Source organism: Oenanthe melanoleuca, chromosome 1 (genome assembly GCF_029582105.1).
Source record: "Oenanthe melanoleuca isolate GR-GAL-2019-014 chromosome 1, OMel1.0, whole genome shotgun sequence".
Taxonomy (NCBI): domain Eukaryota; kingdom Metazoa; phylum Chordata; class Aves; order Passeriformes; family Muscicapidae; genus Oenanthe; species Oenanthe melanoleuca.
Window position 1 is genome coordinate 102050264 of NC_079333.1, and position 23488 is coordinate 102073751.

Consider the following 23488-nt stretch of genomic DNA (forward strand, 5'->3'; position numbering starts at 1 on the left):
TGTTCCCTTAGCAACACAATCCTTTTGATTATCAAGTCCCTGTTACATTCCCATACAACAAGTGATGTCCTTGTTACATCCTCTCTCATCAGAGCAGAGTGGCCAGAGTCTTCACTTCTTGTTCTTGCCTTGAGTTTATCTCTCCCAAGGCTTCCACTGCACCAGGGCAAGGAGGTCTGTGGCACTACCCAGCTCAGCTTCTGCAGCTGTCTGATCTTCCATACTATTTTATGATGTCACTATCTTCCCTGCTTTAGAGGAATACTAATATTTTAGAGGATACTTTGGAGGATCATGACTGACTATTGGGTAAACAGCAACACTTACTAAAATAACCTGAGTTAGTGAAGAAAAAGGATATGGCAACTGCAATTAGGCAAGATGCTACATCTTTCTTGCACTGAATGTCATGGACTTGATTTCAAAACTAAGCATCTGTAACTTCTGCTATGATCAACTAAAACATTAGATGATCAGTCTGAAAAAGAGGTTTAATAAAAACAGCAAATCCAAGTGAGAATTGACTTGGAGACTCAAAACTGACTGCTAAGTCTCTTTCTATAAATATTTTCATATATGAGTGTATATTTGTGCCTTATTGCTCCATGGACCACAAGCTGAAACAAAACCCTGTTGCAACACTATTTCCATCTCTTTCAAGAGTCATGAGTTCTAGTGACATTTTTCTACTTTTTCCTTTCCTATAGCAGTGCAAATCCACTGAAAGCAGTGGAGCTGCTTCTGACTTACAGAGCCACAAGCAAGTCAGCATGAGGAGACAGAAGACAGGTGGTTATAGAATCCTTGTACTTACATCAAACTACAAATCCCCTTCTCTTGGTCTGATGTGGATAGCTGCCCTCTCATTTTTATAGCAGAACAGAGCACACAGGTGTCATTTACAAATGTAACTGGCTTTTCAAATCTGATTGGAGAAATGATGCCAAAACCACAACTGAGAACAGCTAGATCACCATGTCTCATGGGTGCTTCCCATGCAGACACCTTGGAAACAAGCTCTCTCCTGGTACAGGATGTGGAAGATGATGGCACTTTATAGGATGCAGAAAAACTTGGGGAACTGACCAAAGGACTGTGCATCCAAATTGGATAAAAGAAATGCACTTGAACTGGCATTGCTGCTGTGCCAGAGGATTTAAAGATAGTGATGAGAATTGTTGGTCTGTTTAGTGCCCTGCAGGGACAAAGACACTCATGGTTATTAGAGGAATTTATTTCTGGGCTTGCAGTCTCCCACAGTGTCTACTAAAGAGTATTAGTTCAGAAAGACAGCAACACTTTTTCCTTTTCCTCTTCTGGCAAACTACAGTGGTTGTCGTTAATCACCCTGACAATATGAAAATGCAACATTATTCTGTTAAGTATTTCTATGCCTTCTGATTTTTCACTGATCCACCACATTGTCAAATGCTATACACACAAACAAGGCACACAGTTGTCTGTAGTGAAAAAGGGAAAAAAAAAAAAAAAAAGAAAAATGCTTAAAGCAATCATAACTAAAATATTTGAACCTGGGTTGTATTGCAGCTTCATGGATTTTAACTTCATTTTCTTGCTTGATTATATTATTGATTTGATTACATTTTATTAGCATAGTGGCTTTCAAAATTAATGTTCAATGCAAAATGCTAGCCAGTCTTTCATCTGTTTCTGAAAATCAGAAATTCTTTTTTCATTTCATAAAAGCCTTGATGGTAAATTCTTAATCCCACCATCTCTACACTGAAATTAGAGGGGATAATAGAAATAAGTCACTAATCACAGAAGAGCCTCAAAAAGTCCAGAGAAAAAGATTCATGGAGCAGTAGGTGTCTGTACCACATTTTTGTGTTATATGAGGGCCTGTGAACCTGGGTGAAAAAGGACATTTCAGTGATTCCCCAGATTTAAGTTTCATCTTGGTTTCCAGCTGGTCAGAGGGCATTCTGTATCCTGACAGGAAGAAAAAATGTGCTGGAAAGACAGGAAAAGCACTTTTCCTGTTAGCCAGTCCTGCACAGCTCTGGGAACATGGCAAAGCCACCAGGCAGCCCTGGGTCCATGGGTGCAGAGCTCAGGGAGTGATGAAAAAGAGAGAAAACGGGGAAAAATCCCACAAAAAAGGGCAAATATTTTCCAAACACTTTCTTATTTCTAACATCTGTCACAGCTTCTCACTTCAGTCCCTCCTTATGTTGGTGGCACTTGAGGGAAGCACTCTTGTGGGTAGAGTGTTAGGATGGAATTTAAGGTTCACTTTTTGGCAAATCAGAATATTTCTATCTAACCTTTAAGAAACACCCAAATATCACAGCTCTTCCTCTCTTATTTATGAAATGATAATAATATAATTTTTTGGGATGACTTGAGTTTATTTAGCTAGATATGTTAAGGAAATTAAATAAGAGGTTAATAGGACTAGATACAGAATTAGGAACTATTTAATACACCAGACAGCTTCTATTATTGCTTATGATTTTTTTGTATGTTACCATTATCCATATGACATCTGAGTAGAAGTGTCATGTGCACAGCCAGAAAACACTTCTGAGGGTTTTGTCAGAGAGTAGTCAGGAGAGAATCTCATGGATCAGGAGAAAGCAATGTGTCTTGAGTGGCCCTACTATACCACAAAGTCAAGCTTTAATTTAATTTTAATTTAATTTAAAGATCTACCATTAAAGAAGACATAATATGCACAGCCTTACAAAAGGGCAGAGTTTGGGTTTGACAAACCAAAATATTCAACAGATGTCTTGATGACTTTTAGAAAATTCTGTTATGTAGTAAAACCTTGAAATTAATTTTTGATTGTTTTTTAGTTTTACGTGGAAAACAATCACAATTATTGCATTTTATATGTTATAATAATACAGGTAGTCTATATTAAACACTGAAGCATGTTAATAGATATTTCCACAAAATATAAAAAATTAAACATTTAAAACATTTTACACAAAAGATGAATAATTAAACATTTTTTTCAAACTACATCCCTAAACTATTAATTTTGCTGAGCTAATGAGTTCAGACTTTTTACTGCTTCAGAACAAAATGATGATTCTGGAAGTTGAGACCTACTATTTTTGTCAGCATCCTATTTTCAGACATCCCTTTTAAAAATCAAGGTGATAATTTTATCATATTGAAAACATTAAAGGAAACTAGATTTTGGCATACAATTCTGAGATGATGGATGAAATCTGAGACAGCTACTGAAGAAATACTAAATATATGAATCCTGGAAATCAGAATTCTTTAAAATGTGCTTGCTTCTAAACAGCTATTGAAACTGATCTTACATGGTCTATTCTTCCTTTCTCTGAGAAGAGAAACAAGCATTTATTTAAACTATGGGGAATACATGCTACAAATTATTGATTTTATGTCTATTTAAAGAATATTTAGAATATCCTCAGCTACATTTTCCTTATCTTTTGCTTTTCTTCTGCTATGCTGACAGACAAAATATACAACTATTGATAGCTTATTTTTTTCTTCAGTGTATTGTCTCATTTTGTTTATAGAAAATTCAATTTCACATTACCATATCACTTCTTAGTCCATATGATCCCTTTCTCAAATGATATAGGATTATCATGAGATACATACTGATGGACTCATAGGATCTGACTCACATATGAGTATTTCTGGGCACGTGTGAGTATCTTACTCATAATAATACTATCAGAACACAAGGCAAAAATTCAGTTCAATTAGTTAGAATCACTGCAGAAGAGAAAAGGGGGCAGGGAAAAAGAAAACTCTCCCCCTCGTGGCAAGGAAGTAGCACAAGCCAACTCCTTTATTAGGTTGGTATTAAACATCAGTGTCAAAAGTTCTGATCTAAACTAAAAGAATAATGTGCCTGATACACCAGTTAAAGGCCTCCTTTTGCCCAGGAAGATGAATGCTCTAAAGCCCTGTACCTCCAGACTAACTTAGCAAAACCACTGAGAAAGCTAAGCTTTATGGCAGCCAAGAACTATGCATATAGGTGTTTTTACCTAAAATCACAAAACTTCCAGTTCCACTGAATAAAGTGTTGCCTTGGACAATAAGGTCTGGACCATAAAGCCTTATCAAGATTAAGTTTCTTTACCCTTTCCCAAATACAACTGCAACATCTCTCAACTTGAGAGCAAAATTAGAATGGAGCAACTAAAATAACTTTCATACATGCATGCAACTACAGCACAAAGACAAATGTAGAGAAGATTCAACCTATAGCAACATGTTATACTTAGGAAGGCAAATTTATGGCCAGGAAAAACAGTTTTGTAGCCAGACATAGCTAATAAAAATGGTGGAAGGAAGCTCTTTGTTTAATAGTGATAAAGGAAAATCAAACATTACCTCTTTTAGAATTTTATTAACTAGAACTGACAATAAAGAATTTGAATGTTTGAAAGAAACACTGAGTAAAATGATGAAGTATATGACTTAGAAGACATTTCTGAAAATCTTCAAAGTTAGAAACGATATTCATAATTTCTGAGTTGTTGAGAAGCAAGTGCTTGCTTTTCTAAAACTTTTTAAATCTTTAAAAGTTCAAGAAATTCAAGTCCTTTCCTAGATAAGATGGACAGACACTGCAGGACCACAGAACAATAACCTCTGATTATTAACATATTCCAGAGGTTTATATCAAGCAGATTCTAGAGAGAGACTGCAGGAAATCTTACTGATGAATGCATGAGAGTTTAGATGTCTTAAAAGGAAATTACTCGTATCAGAAGGTTCTGATTTCTTTGCAGGATTTTCCACCAGATGCAGTACCTCCTACCATTCAAACAAGCTTTATGCATTTTCTTCATGAGTATGACATCATAGTTCTATAAAACTCCATAAAGTCTGAAAAATATAATGAAAGTATAAAAAAGAAGAAGGACCAGCAGGATCCCCTTCCCTTTGTGCTTTATAGGCATGATTGAAGAAGGTGAAGTCTTAGAAGTAGACAAGGGCAAGTCTAGAATTGTGTCACAGAACTCAAACCCTATGAGCCTTTTCCCCAGCCAGGCTGCACTCCAGGACACTGAGACAGCAAAGGCTTTACAGCCCAAGATGCTTTCTTGGCTTTCTGGGCTGCAAGTGCATGTTGCCTGCTCATGTCTCATTTTTCATCTACCAACAACCCCAACAGGGTTGCTCAAAAGGCCTTCATCACCCATCAGGGTTAAATCAGAGGTGGAAAAGTCAACATGCTTAGTCACAGAGCTCATTCCCTCATTCAGAGGGAGCTAGATAGGGCTGAGCCAACAGAAGCCCCAATACATTAATCAAGAAAAGCAAAGTCCAGCACCTGTGAAGGAAGAACCTCTTTCAAGAATATAGTTTGGAAATTGATTGACTGGGAAGTGGCTTTGCAAGAAAGAATCTGGGATCCTGTGGGCAGCAAATGGGACATGAACCAGCAGTGTGGCTTGTTAGCCAGAACAACCAGGAATATCCTGGGCTCCATTGGCAGCAGCACAGCCAGCAGACTGAGAGAAAAGAGTACCCTTCTCACTCAGGTCTCGTTGGGCCACATCTAGAACACTGTGTCCTGTTTTTCTCTGGTCAAAACAGGACCTTAGGAAACCAGAGTGAATTCAGCAGGACAGCACCATGAAGTCATGGGGCACTTGTTCTGTGAGGAGTCATTGAAGAGTTTCAGTCAGGCTCTTCAGAGGGGTGCACAGTGTGAGGATGAAAGACAACAGGCATAAAAGCAAATGAGAGGTTTAGACTATATATAAGGAAAACAAATGCACCATGAGGACAGTCAAGCTGTGGAACAGGCTTCCAAGAGATTGGTCAGTGTCTGTTGTTGAAGATCTTTAAGACTTGTCTGGCTAAAGTAACCTGGTCTACTAGTGTTGACCATGTTTTGTGCAGAATGTTAGACTGGGAGAGTTCCTGAAGGTCCTTCCAATTGGAATTACTCTGTGATTCTATGATACTAATTAAGGAAATGAAAACTCTCTAAGTCACCAGAGCTAGATCTTACACAGCACTTTGATCAGTAGCTCAGGACAAAGGGAAAATATGGGACCAAGGCATAATCACACAGAGATAAGTTGCTAAAAGGGATTCTAGTGATTTTTAATGACTAACAGGCTAAGCAAATAAAACCTAAGGAAATGAAACTTTAGTGATTATGTTGTCCATCATTCATTTTCAAGAATAAATTTTCTAGCCTTTTAGCCAATTTCAGCCAAATCTGAGAGGGAAGTCTCAGAAGTAATTGAGCTGTTATAGGATTTTGAAAAATTGGTTTCTGGAGAGAAGAAAGAACATTTAACTTATTTTAACACTCCAAAAAGATAAGCAGAGGGTCCCTGAGCTCTGTTTTGATTGGCAACTGCATTCCAGCTATCCAGCTAATGCAGGCACAGATACAAAATATAGGTATGCTTTGTACCCTATGAGAATTATATGTGAATTTTTTATTTCATTGTTTTTCAATCTTGGCACCCACCTCTTTTGAATTTTCTTGCTGTCATACAAGACTTGTGGACAGAAAGAATAAATCAGATAATCTGAATAGAATTGAAGCCGTACAATCTTACAGTGCTATCCTTATGTTGCCCTAATAGATAGAGAATTGCCTCAAGGTCTTAATGGAGTTATTACTAAACCCAATTTTCCTGAGTGATATTAGCCTTAATGATATAGGAGAGCTGCAAAATAATTGTCATTCGTTTTATTTTAGTGTTACTGTTGAAAGTACATTTTCAACCTTATGATAAGAATTAATCTCTCTTTCACTAGAAAACCAACTAGACACTTGAAATAATTACCAATCAGATGAAATAATGAAAGTCTAATCCAGACGGAAACTACATATTTCAGGAAGAAACAAAGAATATCACACTGGAAAGAGCTACTTGCAATGCATCTATGGCATAATCCCAGATGGCTGGGGAGCCAACCAAGGGTTGTTGGTGAGAACACAGTGTGAGAAAGAACAGCATGTGGATGAAAAAGGGGTCAGGTAGGGCATCACTTTCCTGGGACAATGGTCCTTGTTCTGTTCCTAAGAACAACACAGTACAGGGCAGGTACAGGAATGAGGTCGAGGAGAGAGCATGAACTGTTGGCCAAAGGCCAGCCCAGTAGTCTTTATTCCCTGATCAAGGCTCCTAAAGTCCCCTACACACTCTCTGATCTATTTTCAGAGAGGTCTAGAAGAACAAACTGAAGAAGATAACTAATTTGCATAGAAAACAAGAAACTTAGTTCCAGGTGGGGAAAATTTAGTTTTAAAAAGGTGACTCCACAAAACCTCGGTGGTGCTCGTTACATCAGCTGGATCTCTGCAGCCCTTTCTCTGTTTCTCTCTCTTTCTCTCCCTTTTTTTCCCTTTCTCTTTCTTTTTCTCTTTTTCCTTTTCTTTCTATCTCCCCCCCTCTCAAATTTCTCTCTCTCTTTCTTCTCTTTTACCTGACCCCTTGGTCAAAATCCACCACTGTGTACATATACTATAACAGACTTAGACCAATTTCCATAATTTGTAAAATTTAGTAATAAAGCTTTGTAAGTGTATATGGCCCATCTGACTTTTGCTGTTCCTCTTTGAAAATGGCATCTATAAATCTAGGGTAATCCCTTCCTGTTAAGGATGGGATGCCACAGTCCCTTCAAAGTAGCAGCAAACAGAAAACAGGTCTTTGGTTATTTTACAAAACATCCCTGCAATACTCTGCTTCAAGTTAAGAAGAAAACTTTTTTTCTGTGCTAAACAATATTCATAGTTCCACAGACAAATAAAAATAAATAAATAAAAGTCTAAATTAATCTCAAGGGTGAAAATTTTTGGGAACAGAAACTACTCTGTTAGTGTGCAGTATACCTATGCTATAAGAATTAGACAAAGTAAACAGTTTTTGTCAGTTCCATTACGGTAAAATTTTGGATCGCACCAGAAATATTGACTAGCTTTCACCAATATCACCTCAAACACTGAGTTGCCCATAAAGAAAAGAAAATTTGAAAGCTGACCACCTCCAATGAATTACTGAAGGTCACCAGGACAGAAGGCTGAACCTTGTAATCTCAAAACTATTAATATCACAGTCAATGACTTACACAAAACTTGCTGCTTTCTACTTCAAACATAATGTGTGTCTTTGGCACTTAGGGGTATATGTAATATATTTGATAAAAGAAAAAAGTTCCTCTCAAATTGCCTTGGAGGAAGAAAGTAAAAATTACATTTATTAAAAGATAGCAACAACGTACTGAGAGCAGAGAAACAACAGTGATGAAAACTGTATAAAGCAGTAAACTGTAACTTCTGACTTCAGTTACAGATGTTAAAAGACTAAGCTCCCTCTACTGTCAAAAGTGCTTTCTCAGGAGTTACTTACAGGGAGATGCACACTGCACCATGGCAACTAGAGAGCGGCAATTCCTTAAAAAGCTTCAAGGGAATTCTGCAAAGGAGCTCACCTTGGTACATCCAATATGCATTGGACCCAATGGCAGTTCCTGCAACCTCATCCTTCATCCAGTGCACAGCTGACCCAGCCCAATATTCATCCAGCTAAAAAATTCTGGCACAGCACAATGCACTGATTCAATACCAACAGTGGAAGTATACCTTATTTGTCAACACTTTCAGAAGGTAATAGAAGGCACTGCAAATAAAGTTTTGGACCTGATGGTATCTCTTAGGCTATATCTACATGGATGGATGCAGCTAAGCATGAATGAGCTCTGCCTGTGCTTTGAGATGGTCAGGTATAAACCAGGACTATCTGTGGAGTTACACAGATGCACTAACATAGCATTGTCCCTAAAGCAAGTATAGCCTTCATTGCAGCTGTATCTCATAGCTTATGACACTGACCACAATGTCATATTTTATTGTGTATCTGACATGAAGGCCCAGGACAGCTCATATCCAGATAGCTCAGAGTCTATTTGCTTCTGCCTGCATTTCTCTTTTTACACATTTGCATTCCCTTAGTTCTACAGCCCACATATTCATGACTAGCCCATAACATTTCCCAGACATTTCATTGAAAAATCTTTGTTTGTACAGCAGAAAAAAGGCTCTACAATAACTCTTGTATGAATGTGGTGTAGTTTTGTCACTGAGCATTTTACAGTAGTTATGCTAAGTTATGCTAATTGTCAGGCTTAGGAGTTGGTGATTTTAAAACATACAAGATCCTTTTTCAGCTGAAACACTTTCACAGCACAAACACATGCAAGATTATCTCCTCTACTTATTAAAATAAATTCTGAATTAGCTATTTTCACCTCATTTTACAATACATATACCTTCAATTCCCATACCAAGAATTTTCTGTTTTCAACTCTTAAATTACACTATGACAGTGATTTAATAAACATTACACTTTTTCTTTTTCAAAAGCTACAGTGTTATTTCTTATCCTGTCTCAAATTTGCTATTTAAGTTTAACAAATAATTTTAGATTTTACTTATAGCTGTTCCGTTTATAAGATATCTTATGTATACTGCCCCATAAAAAGAGACTTTTTAATGGCCATATAAAAGGTAAAAACATTTTCCAACTTTGCTATAAATTTTTTCTTTTTAGTTATAAACTAGACCACAAAAATATTTTTATATATATGTATTTGGTTTCTTTACATTATAAACACTGACAGAAAGCCCTATCTGGATTTACCATAATAAAACATTTATATGTTATATTACACCTGCTTGTTATACATTGCTTTATACTTATTTGCAAGCAATTAAGCAACCAATGAAACTTACCAATACATTAACTTGATGGTGTAATATTATGGGGGAAAATTAAGTGTCAAATTTGTTGCAAGAATTTGATTATAAAGTAACTGCTATGGAGATTATTTTTAAGTAGAGTATGGAAATGAATTAACAACTAATGCTGACTGTCAGAGCCAAACATTATAGGCTGCCCTTTTCAAAAATCTAAATGAACAATTTGAGTCACTGTGAAAGAAAGCAAGAAAGAAAACCCTACCCTGCATGTAACTAAGGCATGGAAGCTATTTTGAGATTAACATTAGAAAAGAAATAATTTTCTTCTCTCATTGGGCATGAACTAATCTGTTCTAGTTTTCACTTTCACCTTGAATCCTGAGCCAAGGGTAATTCTAATAACAAGACTTACAACCTCAACAGAAATATGTGAGCAGATTTTTTTTGGAAGAGAACAGCCACTATTTCTCACTTTCTCTTAAAATGCCTATGCCTTCCACTAGTTGCTTTTCTCCCTGTACTGAAGCAAAGCCAGCTAACATTCACTTCGTCAGAGTTAAAGCAAGTACAAAGAAATGCTGACTGGGCTTAGTGAAAGAGATATATAACAACATGTTTAGATATAAATTAAATTGCATTGTTTTGTTATGTTTTCTAGCTTAAGATGAATCTCCCCTAATTCTATCTATCTAAAAGTAATGTCTCCAGTCTTATCTTGTCTGGTCTGCCTGAAGAGTCAGCAGACCCACTAAATATAGTGCCACAGTTACCTATGAAAGGATTGCCTGGCAGTATTGGATTGAGAAAGAACATTGGCAAGTACTGTAAAATAGGAAAGTAAAACCTGGACAGCTAAAGGTATGTCACATGACTCACATCTTCAATGATTTCCTACTTAGAGAGCATTGTTAGTGCCACAGATGGAAATTGGAGATCCACTACTGAGAAACTCTGGGAAGGAAAACACAAATAGCCTAAACAAATCCCTAGTGTATCGAATTAAAATTAAGGAATCACCTACAATAAGTCTATTTTGATGTTCCTTAAGATAGATATGGCACTAGAGGCTACAAAATAATTTTCTTAAATGTTCTAAATGTGCCCCTTTTATCTTTTGGTTTCAGTTTTGTTTCTTTGCCAGGATAAATAGTATAATGAACAGTCACAAGGGGATTCAGAACTAAGCACAGTTTTATTGTGGAATGTTAATAAGAAATCTACACAAGATTTCTGGCATGGGATGAATGACAGAGTTGGGCCCCTCTGAAGTAAGAAATTGAGGCCACAAAAGAAGGGTTGAGGTATCTAAATGTTTCTGGAAATTTATAGTCAATACAATTTCTTTAGTATTCTATAACATCTGAGTTTGCACTTGTCAGTTGCTTATAGATACTACTCCAAGAAAATATCTCATAAAATGAAAAGGTAACTATACTCTTAATGCATCACTTGGGCTGAATGCAGATCTCTTTAAATTGTATCACTATAATTTCTAATAAGCAAGAAGAGCACAGAAGCTGGATCTGATTCAGATGTCATAGACAGGCATGTCCTCAAGGCTTGCTGGTTCTGCAATAATTCAGAACATAGGAAGGTTACTTACATTTGAAAAATTAATGTATTTCATTTCTTTTTTCTAATATCTTGATCCATTGATTGGATTAGTTCTCACCTCGTGTCAGAAAGGGATTATGACATCTGCTACTATGTGTTCTTAGAAATATTACCACATAATATTATTTCTCTGAAAATGAATCAATTCTTAAAGTGTTATAAATGTTTTTCCTTCAGCCTTACCAAGCTAATCAACAGCTAATTTAAGGTTATTCAGAAAAGGCTGACAGTTTTACTGCTATCCAAAACTAATTCTTCTTATTAAGAAATATTAATTATTTCTTTATGGTTTACTCTTGCTACTGAAAATATTACTAGCTGTCTCTGAATTTTATAAAGCCATCAATGTATTTTAGTTATCATTATTATGGATTTGCTAGCTTTTCTGATATAGGATTGACATATCTCTTTTTTCTACTTTTCAGAATTATCAAGAAGTACTTTCTAAAGATAACTGATATCAACTTCCCCACATTCGCTCACAACATTTAATTTTTAGTGGATTTGGGATTAATTAGATGTGCATTAATATAGTCTGTAATGTAGGCCCTGGAAGATAAATCTTAAATAAAACATGAAAAAGGCAAAAATTACTTGGCTGGCATTAATATGAGAGGTCCATTAGAATTTTAATTCATCATCAAGGAACAAATTCAAAAATATTCAAGATGTACAATATCTGTAAATTTTTAGTATTTTCTTTTGAATTATATTCATTATTAATTTGAGTATTTTTCTAATCTTTTCTGCCTTGTTGTCTTTTTGTTGGTTTATTTTTTATATTCTCATCTAAAGAAATATTTTAAATTAACACCTATTCTGGAAAACTTTGTTGCACTTCATTGATTCAATGATTTCTGGCAGTTTCAGTGCTCCCTTAATTTTAGGGAGCACTTGTTCACAGAGGCAAGACTTGGGCATAAATATCCTGGGAAGACAATATCCTGAAAAGACATCCAAGATCTTTTGCAAGTGGCATGCTGATAAGATAAAAAGTTATACAAGACAATAATTTAAAAGTCAATCTCCTGTTGTGGTTTTTTTTCCCCCAAAATTATGTGTATTCATTTAAAGTATACAGGGCCCTGGTGTTAGTGTCACTTCCTATTTTTGTATTAATCATGATTAATACTAAAAAATCCCTCAGTATTTAGGACTGGAAATAAGGAAGACTAATGTGAAATTCTGGTACAAGGACAGGAAAAACTATGACATCTGAGTGGCTGTTCTTACAGGCACTGAAGCATTACCTTTCAAAATTCAGATTCTATTATCTTGATAGAACTGTTGGAAAGATAACATAAAAAATAAGTATCAAGAAAAGGCTGAAGTTATAAATTATAATCATAAACTGCACAAAAGGCAAATCATTCCACTGCTGTTTCCTGGAGTTTGCTTCGCACTCGTAAAACTGAAATCAAGAAAACAAATTCCACTTGGTGTAATATGATGTCACTCCCATTTATCTGGTGGAAACATAATGAGTTACTGTGTTCTAAAATTAATTGGAACAGAAAAGAAAGACACTCCAATCAAAGAACCATGGTTAGATACAGTCTCAACTTAAAAAATTAGTATGTGAAGATTTGTTTTTCACTGTGTTTGTGAAAAAATAAAAATTTGCTTTCATCCTAGGTTTCTAAAACCACTGCAAGGGTACTCTAGGATGACCACAGCATTTTTGTTTGTTTGTTTGTTTGTTTTCCCAGTGAAATATCGTCTGTTATATTACAGTAAGTACAATATGAACTCTTATTTAAATATAGAAAACATTCTAAAGGGACAGTGTGAAATAAGGCTTTCATATACTGTAGAAGAACTGCACTTGTAAAGCTGTTTGAGTGCTTACCATTCATAGTGTATTTCTGTCAAACTAGCACAAGCTCTGCTATAAAGCAAACTGAATATCTATTTTGATTTCTAATTAAAAGGAACTCACTCTAGAGTTAATTACAAAGTACCTAGATATGAATCAGGACTTCTAGGAAATCAATTTCACATAAAAGAATGCAACATGAAGGTTTCTATGAGATTTAGAGTAAGCTCTCTGCTAGTAACTACAGTGGTAAGGAAAGTTGCTTTGTTCTTCCATCTGTCATGGTGAAAAGTTAACTCTTCATTTATTAAAACAATAATTTCCATGTTATTGCAATCCTTTGATTTCATAAAACCAATATTCAGACAAGAACATAGCTCCAGTATATTTGTTCCTGGTACCTTTCAAATGTGGAATACCCCCATTCACTTACACATGCTCCCTTGAAAGCAAGACAGATCCAATAATAATTCCAAAATTGTCCTTAAGCACCATCATCAATAGCATATGTCCTAAACAGCCTCATCCATGCTTCAAGGGCAGAGCTACACTGACACTTTCACCCCTTACAGACACAGACTGCTAGAAGTAAAATGCTAAAGGCCACACTGTCTTCCTTCACCTCATCCCGTGGATTCATGTGCAGTCCAAATGCACCTCACAAAGCAGCAGAAGCTATAGGGACCACCTAGAGTTCAAACAAGACCTCTTAAACAGTTACCCAATAAGGCAGACACCAAACCCAAAAGATTTAAAAGAAAAAGAAAGGTGTGCAAATCAGACAGCAGACAAGCCTATCATCACCCTGAGTTGCTGTCCATTGTACTGAAAGAGGACAAGTCCCCGAGGCAAAGGCTGGCTGGACAGTAATCATACTTTACACTTCTCTACTGCCTTTGTCTTATGACCTCAAAGTACTTGACATACACTAATTCATTTCACCTCACAAGACTTCTGCTGCTGGCTAAATATCAGTATAGCCTAAATAATGAATAAATGAGTGTTAGTGATGATAGTCCAAGCTTTCAACTAACAGTAAATTGCTGTCCTTGCTATGAATCAGTGGCAGAAAATGTATATGAGGAGTTTCCAAAGGTTTCTCAGAGCTTGGTGTACTAAACCAAGAAGACTTTGGGCAAAGCCAGTCTCTGGGAAAAGCTCAACACCAAATATCTCCTGGTCTTATTATCTGTGAGAGCAGATTTTCTTCAACCTTTTTACGAACTTATCCTTCATTTTTGTTCATGGCATCACGACTTACAAATATTTATTTTTTTTTTATCACACCAGAACAGGACTTGTCATTTGCAAGAAACAAAACCAACAAAACAACAGGCTTAGAAGAAGAAATTTTAGACTTTTTCAGATTATTAACCTGAGTTTTTAAAATTTTAAATGTTGAGACAAAGCAGAGATGAAATGGAGATTAGCGACTTAGATTTGTTACTATTTATTTCTCTGATAGGTTTTTTTTTAGGCTTTACTCTCTTCTGTCTCCAGCAATCTAAAACCAAAGCTAGTGACTGGCTGACAGTGAAAATAATGTCTCTAGGAATCTGGAAAATGGTAGCTGTTTACCAATATTTCTAAACAAAGAAAACATAGAAGTTATCAAGGATTGGATTGTAGAACAAAGTCACTGCAGGCTAAATTCACATGAAATATTTTTTTTCTTCCAGTAACCTCTTGGGTGTTTAGAATAATATCTCATTCCATCATTAAAGCAATAATTACTTGCAAATTAAGCTAATTTTTAGTATAATAATGACAAAGTTTTAAACAATAGTTTTTTAGATATTTCAAAACATATGTGTAGTGTAAAAAGTAATATTCTATCAAATATGAATTTACTGTCTTTTGAGGTGGCATATCAAATAAAACTTTTAATGCCAAAGTTTCAGCATTACTTGAAGAGCCAATTTTGTAAAATTCCTATGAATGGAAAATTTCAATGAATGGAGCTAGTGATAAATATGAAACTATGAATTTTTAATTTAGGGCAAAGTTATTTGTTAACTCTTTAATACTTAAATACTGGAAAAAATGTATATCCCATAAATCATAGCAATTTATGTATCATTACCGGTTCAATGGTTCAAAGTGAGTGACAGCTGGTCAAAACATTTTCATATTTTCAGTTTTACAAAATGTCCACAAATTAAATCAAAATTCTACATAACTGTACCATGCTTAGTTGGAAGAAAATATTGCTTGTGACAAAAAGAAGCTAAAAAACCAATCATTAACAATATACCAAATATTAGAGAAAGCCATCAGAAAGGACAAGTTTTAAAGGTTACTTACACCTGTCGGTCCCTGTACATCTTGTTAACTTTCTCCCATTCAAAATTAAGTTGAGTCAGTTTTTCTTGTATATTTGCTGCTTCCTTTGGTGTAACATTCTGCAAAGCCGGTGTCTTTTTGCTGTTAATAATTTCTACATGACCCTGCAGTCTCCCCAGGCCCTCCTTAATGCTCTGAAATATAAAGATTTTTAAAAATAAAACAATGTTTTTATAAATAACAAATAATTGTTCATAAGCAAAAGAAACTGGTACAAAATGCTAATCAAACTACAACATTGATAATAAGAGTAATATTACAATAACCTGGATGTCAACCTTTCTTTGAAGACTGAATGAAATAGATCTGAGGAAGGGGATAGTTGGAAGGGAAACAAAGTGCCATTAACTCATAAGTTCTGCATGTCAGTATTTACATTTCCTGACCTTTAATTTCCCCTTACTTTCCAATTCAGAAACAATTCACTGTAGCAATCACCAGGAAAAAAGTCTGCTGAGCTCTACAACCTCAGGTGGAGCCTGCTGAGGTACTGAGATGATTTCATGGTGTGCAGTGTGATCACTGGGAGAAGTTGCAGAAGAAAAAAGCATGATGCAGGGAGATCTTTAATAGCAACAAAAAAAACAATGATCTGACAAACCAAAAATATTGGCCATTAATTTAACTTGGTTGGCAAAACGCAGAAACTTGGTATAAAAATGACACTGCAGAATTGTCCCTTGCACATGACAGTAAAAAAAAAAAAAAAAAAAAAAAAAAGCACATCCCTTGACGGTTTTTGGTTCAACTTGAAAAATGCCTTTCTTTTTCATTACCCAAGTTTCCTAGAATGCAACAAATAAACGTCTTGCAATCAATCTATACAAATGAATCAAAAAAATGTATGGTAGACAGTCAGCAAAGGAAATTTCACAGTCATTGATTTAAATAAACCATAGCTTTAAATATTTGGGGGTTTAGACATGGAATATCACAGAGCTTCAGTAATAATTTAGATGGAAAAAAAATTAAAAATCTATCTCCTTTAATATAAAATGAGTTACTCTTGATTTAAAAAAATAATCTTACATCTCCAAAAAATCTCATCTCTTTCTTCTCCTTTCATGTAGGTCTATTTTATATGCCCTTCTTTAAATATTTTCAAATTATTTAATTTCAAACTATTTAATATTCTTTGCAGATTAAATATGACACACACAGCCAAGCTGTACTCCTTACTGAGAAAGTGTTTTAGTTTGTTTTCTGGATAAAAATAAAAACTGAGAAAATATTCTGAGGGTACAATTCAGTGTGTATTAAACTGTGTTATACAAAATTCTTAAGTAGCTTACCATACCACTGCTAGCTTTTTGTTTGTTTTTTTTTTTTTTTTGGTTTGGTTTTGGTTTCAGTCATTCATTCCTTTTTCCTGGTTTTAATCAAACGAAATAGTAATTTTCAATTTGTTCCAACTTACTGAACAGTATCAAACCATTTTAAAACTGCATCAAACAATACTCATTTTGAAGCTGATTTTAAAGTGTTGCTCTACTAGAAACCTTCCATGTATAAAATTTAGTATACTCAAAGCTGAAGAGATGTGTGCAACTACTAGAACTTAAAAAGCCATTTATAAAGTGGATAAATTTCATGGGCAGCTTGAACCAAACTGAAGCACTTTCCAGTCCTGAGTAGGGAGACCTTTACTTTCTCCTGCCTTTATTTAGCTTTTGGAATCTAATACTTGTCTGCTGTGAATGTTGATATGGCTTCTAACTATTCTGCAATTCCTGACTTTTCCTAATAAACCTTTATGATATCCTCATAGACTGAACTTATCATTTCTTCTTCATTCAGCATTTATGAATTCTGATTCAGCAATTGTTTGGGTTTTTTTTAGCAATCACATTATTTTTCATAATCAGTCCACACCATCTCATGGCTAGACAAGTTCACAATTTTATTGTAAAGAATTTGATTTAAAAACAGTTTTTAGAACCATGGGTAAGACAGAGCACACTGGTCTATTACTAGTAGTACTAATACAAAGCAACAGGGAAGTAGGGATAATTATCCAAATCGCTTTCTCCTGCAAATTGCTGGATAAATATTTTAAAAAGCCTAAGAAATTAATAAAAAAATCTGAATAACACTTGAAATGACAAAATTGGTTGTAATTTTTTTAACTAATTAAAGCTATTACACTGTATTTACAATTTTGTAAAATATAAGACTTGAAGTCCTTATGTAGATGTGAAGGCAATGTATTGAAATGATTGTGTACAAAACTACCTTGCAAAACAAAAGAAAAAAATACTCTGGGTTACCTGAGTTTCTAGAGCTCTAGCACTATAATATCCTATTTGTAAAAAAAAAGTACATTCCATAACACCCCCCATATGAATAATAATTTGAATTTTTAGGTCTTGATAAACGTGACTTGCATTTAGCAGATGAAATGAATAATTATAAATCAAAAGAGAATGGCAGATGTCTTGTCTCTGGAATGAGTCACAATAAGGAACTTGTTTCCTCCTTGTCAGCAATCTATCATGTGGAGGGAAAGCTGGCTGGGTGTGTGCCATTACTCAACAAACCTCATTTGACTTTCCCAGGAAGACATCTCACACTCAGTGTTCCTTACTCAGGTCTACTTAAATCTTTGTTTTACACACTTAGGGCATGGATAATTCAGATAGCCAATGTTATTAATTTGAATACAAGAAATCAGATTATAAAAATATAAAATTCCTCTAAGTATTCCAAGATTATATCCCATGAATATAAAGAAGGCAACATATTCACAAAACCTCATCCCTGACTAAAAATTTGCATATTTAAAGAACAGGAGAAAATGTAATTGAAATGTTATACACTGCCAAGACATACTTAAGCACCCCAGTGAAGTGGCCTTCTTTTCAGTAGGTCTGAATATCACCTCATCTGAGCCACTCAAGAAGGCAGTTCTTGTGTTCAGCATGTTTGAGTAACCAAATGAAGACCAATATATGTGCCTATGTATATTGAAACTTTAGACTTTTTCCACCAAGTAGATCAATTTTCTAAATATTGAAAACTGATTAAATACATCCATGCACTTCAGAACTGGTGATATATTCCTTAATGTTTAAAATTAGTTAGTGGTCTCTGAAAAAGGTATAGAATTTCAACGTCAGATTTTTGCTTTTGTTTAAAGCATAGCTGCTACAGACAAAACATGATGATACAGCTGATATGTTGCAAATGAGTATAAGAATGTCCACAAGAAAAAAGAAAAAAAGAGAAACCATGTATATATACCCGTGTACACATATACTCATGTATCTCAAACATGTTCCCATATTCCCCATCTATCTTTGACGCTGAAGAGAATGATCTGAGCAGTTCTCAACAATGCCTTGGGAGATTTTGTAACATGGTTAACAGAAGCAAACAAAGCTTTAATTTTTTAGAAAAAAAGGATAACAGAAAATCATTAGCAGCTGAAGTGACAGTAGCCTTTAGGGACTGATCCATTTCACTGCTCTTAAAAGAGAAATCTGAGTACTAGAGACTCAAACCCCAGTTCATTTTCACTACCTGGAATTTGTCTTTATCTGCCAGAGAAAGACAACTTCCTGTAAGGATTCAGTTCCTTGGCTATTTGTGTACAAATCTGTCACCAACCACAGTGTTACTGACAGATCTATTTGGAGAGTGCATGTGAGCACACTCAGTTCTAAGTTATGGTTAATTGGGTTTTATTGAGCTGCAGAAGAAAATCACTCTGAATTTCACATTATGTGAAATGGATGCTTCTTGATAAGAATCAGAACACACCAAATACATATTCCAATGTGAAGAACTAAAAATACATTTTTTTAATATTCCAAAATTTTGTAGAATGATGATTTATAATGATATGTATAGCAGATTTGTCACAGTATTTCATGCTTTTTGTACTAACCTAGCAACAGCACAGTTCTTAGTAATCATGGACAGCTGGAAAAATTCCACAAATTAATTATTCTAAAATTTAATTTTAAAATCTGTATGGAATTATGAGTTACAATGTCTAGTGTGGGTATGTGGATTCATAAGCCATTTTTAAAGGGGATTCTTGCTTCCAGAATCCTGGATGTGTGATGTGTACAATGAATTCCTATATTCTGAAATATGACACAGTAGAAAAACAGTGCAAAAAACCTGCTCTGTCAGTAAGTGAAGGATTACCAAAGGAAAAAAAGAAGAGAAAAGATGAATTAGAGCATTAAAATATCTGTATTTTAAAAGCAACATGGAAACAAACCCAATTTTTAATGAACTAAATTAAAGCCCTATGGGAAATACAGAAGATGATGAACTAGAAGCAGAATTGTTAGACTGATTATGCAAGATATAAATGTATCTTACATATAAAAGAAAGCTGTTCTTCAGAGCCAGAGGGCTTTCCATATTAAAACTATGACATCATTAAAAATTATGATAGTTAAGTGTATAGTCATATTCTACAATAAGATTTTGCTGCCAAAATTAAGAATATTTTAAAAAAATACTACTAATAAAAAGAGACACTAAAATCTACAGGCCCTACTGTAAGTCTGCTGTATAATTATATAATGCAAGTAACCTCAGGAAATAAATTTTGAATTCAAAGTTAATAGAATTAAGTAATGAATAGGCACAACTATGCCATGTCTATGACAGAGATCCTTAAAAATTCTACTAACAACTTTTTCACATGCAGTTATATATTAGACTTTTAAAATTCCAGGTATACCGTTTCATTGTAACACACTTTTGCTATGAGCAAAGAGAAAAATGTTCTATTCTCTGGTTAATCAGTGCATTTATTTCAGTGTACACATTTCCCACTAAATAATCTGGACCTTGAAGGAGTAGCTTTCATAAGATAATAATTACTAGAGAAAACTTTGTCTTAGCATGAACAATAGAATCTTATTAAGTAGAATACATGCAACTTTTTACACTTATTTAACTTTTAGTAAACATTTGAAGCATCACTTGCAAGGAAGGATAATTAGAATCTGAAGGCACTGTAACCCTATGCTTGCTCATGCAATGGAATCCATTGTAATCACAATCTGTTCTACAGAGGTAGCTCAAAGACTGAACTCCATCAATATAAATACCATCAGTAGCAGACAGAAATAATATCTGTGTTATAACAACAGTTGTCTTCTTCTGAGAGTACATCAGGCCAACTTTGCTAACCCATCAATCTATGAACCATAATTTTCTGTACAATCAACTCGAGTTTCAACTTTGACAGAACCGTAATATTTAAATTGTTAAATACTGTCAGCACAGAGATAAAGAAAAGCAGAGGTACTGTGTGTTATGATACTAGAAAGAGCTTGTAATAGGATGATGAACACATTGCAATGCTCACTTTACGAGATAAAGTGACAAGACTTGGTTTCTCTATCTGACTTTTCCACTCCCTAAAGCTTAAAATGAAGAGAAAAACATTACTGAGCTGGTTTTGGCAGATAAACTAAATGTACTCATTAAAGTATTACAGTTTAGTAAATGTTAAAAGCTACTAGATTTTTCCTGTAAAATCTCATATTTTCCTATTTCACATGACTTTGATATAAAAAGTCAGTGCTATGACAATTGATATTAGCAATTTTTAATTTGTATTCAATATTTATCCTATTTGATAATGAGCAATCATGTTTAAGTCTTACAAAACATATTTACTCTAGAGAAAATATTCAAAGCTGTTACCAGTGATTCTTGTAAATAAACTTATTTTTCCTTTTACGGATTAATTAAAATGGATTCCTTCTGAATGGGAGTGAAAAAAAATCAAAAGCTCAGTTTTAAAACACAGAGCTATTCATGACAGTTCTGTAATTTGATTCATGCAAATCTGTCAGAGAAAAAATCAACGACAATTTAATTTCAAACCTTTCCCAACCAGCTACTGAACAATTTATGCACTACTTTTCTATTTTTACTGCAGGATAATGACAATGATGGATGCTTTTCCTTGGAAATAAATATTCATTAAGCAGGCGCAGATCAAACCCATACCCTTCCAAAAGCCCACGAATGTGCAAGACCCATTTGCCTCTTAGAAGAGATTTATTTTGGAGGAACATGGAACTGTGCCCACAAATGCATCTCATAACAATTTAATAGTTCAGTTAAATTAAACCTATGGTAGTACTTACTTGTAACCTCGGTAATCAATATTATTAAAGCTGGTGTCAACTCCAATAATACCAAATATATGTGGGTGAACAACAGATTACTTACAGATATGAATCAGATAAAGCTAGCCCAAATGCAAAGCAGTAAGAAGAAGTAATTTCCCAGTAAACTTCCTGAGGTAGACCACTGTTTCTCCATCCAATCCATTAGTGAACAGAAGTTAATCAACAAGGATCAGGTAGGCACTCATTAGCCATGATTTACATGGTATATGACTAATTTTTTGTTGTTTTTTAGTTTTGGGGTTTTTGTTTTGTGCAGAAGAGATTGTTTAAAATGAAGAATGACAATTAGATTGGCATGCTTTGTGTTTTAGTACTTGGACTGACTTTAATTTAGTGGTACTAAATCAGAAGTAGTAAAAGAAACAGCCTACTGGTGTTTGGCACCTATTGATTGACATCCTATTACCAGTTCTGTGCTTCCTTGGATCCAACACTCTGCTGTTATGCTTCACTACCCAACTCTACTGCCTTGCCAGGAAACTGAAAACATCCTAATTTTCACGAGCTGATAAGAATATTTGTTTGGTGTACATGTGTGTATGCAAATGCCTAAAATATATAATATCTATGAATGTATAAGAATATAGTCAGATGTGATTTTACAGAAGCTAGCAGCAGCATATGGATGTGGTTTTGTTGCATATGCTCTGACATGGAAAGAGATGAATGGGCTCCCACAGAGGAAAATCCAGAGCATATAGCCAGAGCCACTGCCCTGATTCTCCCTCTAAGCCTTTTTCTTATAACTGTCTGTAGGCAAATTCCAGCCTCTTTAGGCTAATATTTATTTATTTAAAAAAAATATCTCCTTTTCCTGAATAATCACAGTAAAATGGAAATATAGTCTTCTCTTCATGCTGGATGACAATTTGGAATTGCTGTAATTATATACAGCACTTGAACACAATTTTTTACAAGGCTTTTCTTACACGAACATTATTCTGCAAAAGCTGATAACTCATTCATCTACTTAGGCTTACAACTTTAATCTTATTCTTTTCTTATGTCAATTCTGTGTTGGAAAAATTCCACTAATTTCAAAGGATTTCAATGTTGCAAGCATTGAACAAACTAGACAGTAATATTTCAAGCATTGAAGAAACTACACAGTAGTACTTAAAGTCATACTAACAATATTGAATTAGCTTTTTCTTAACTACGTGATCTAAGTACTGGATAATATTCTCTCTTTAGCTAACTAAAAGGAAATAACTACATGGAGTAAAGACCCAATAAGACCTCAAGGTTTTTTTGGTCTAACATGGTATGCAACAGCTAAATTTTACTTGGTTTTGTGTCTGTTCCAATAGGAACAATTTTAGAAATCATACACTAAAATAAAACAGCCAGGACTGGGTGTGGACAGGGTTGCTCAGTAAATACTAATCAACACAGAATCCCCAAATCACTTAACCACTAGGAGATGAGCTCAGCTGGTCAGAGCATGGTGCTAATAACAACAAGACTGTGGGTTCAGTCCTTGCATGGGCCATTCACTTAAGAGTTCACTTCATGACCCTTGTGGGTCCCTTTCAACTCAGAATATTCTGTGGTTTAGACTGGAAAAGTTCTAAATCGAGTTCAGCCATTAACTCAGCACTTCCAAGGGTACCATTGAACCATGTCCCTGAGTGCTACATCTACATCTCTCCTAAATACCTCTAGAGATGGTAACTCAGCCATTTCCCTGGGCAGCCTGTTCCAGTACTTTAAAACCATTTCAGTGAAGAATTTTTTTTCCATTATCCACACTCAAACATACCCTCAACCAAAAATTCTGTCTTTAAATATATTTTGCCTCTCCATCCTTTCTCTCCCACTCAAGGATTTAATATGCAGATACTCTAA

General features: G+C 34.8%; 1 protein-coding gene across 3 annotated transcripts in view; it reads right to left on the bottom strand.

Moving 5' to 3' along the window:
• Positions 1 to 23488, bottom strand: part of DMD (dystrophin) — a 1135346-nt gene that overhangs the window by 551546 nt on the left and 560312 nt on the right. For all 3 annotated transcript variants that reach the window (XM_056512754.1, XM_056512922.1, XM_056512842.1), the window contains one exon: positions 15435 to 15607. In XM_056512754.1, coding sequence (XP_056368729.1) covers positions 15435 to 15607 — 173 coding nt within the window. The remainder of the gene's footprint in view (positions 1 to 15434; positions 15608 to 23488) is intronic.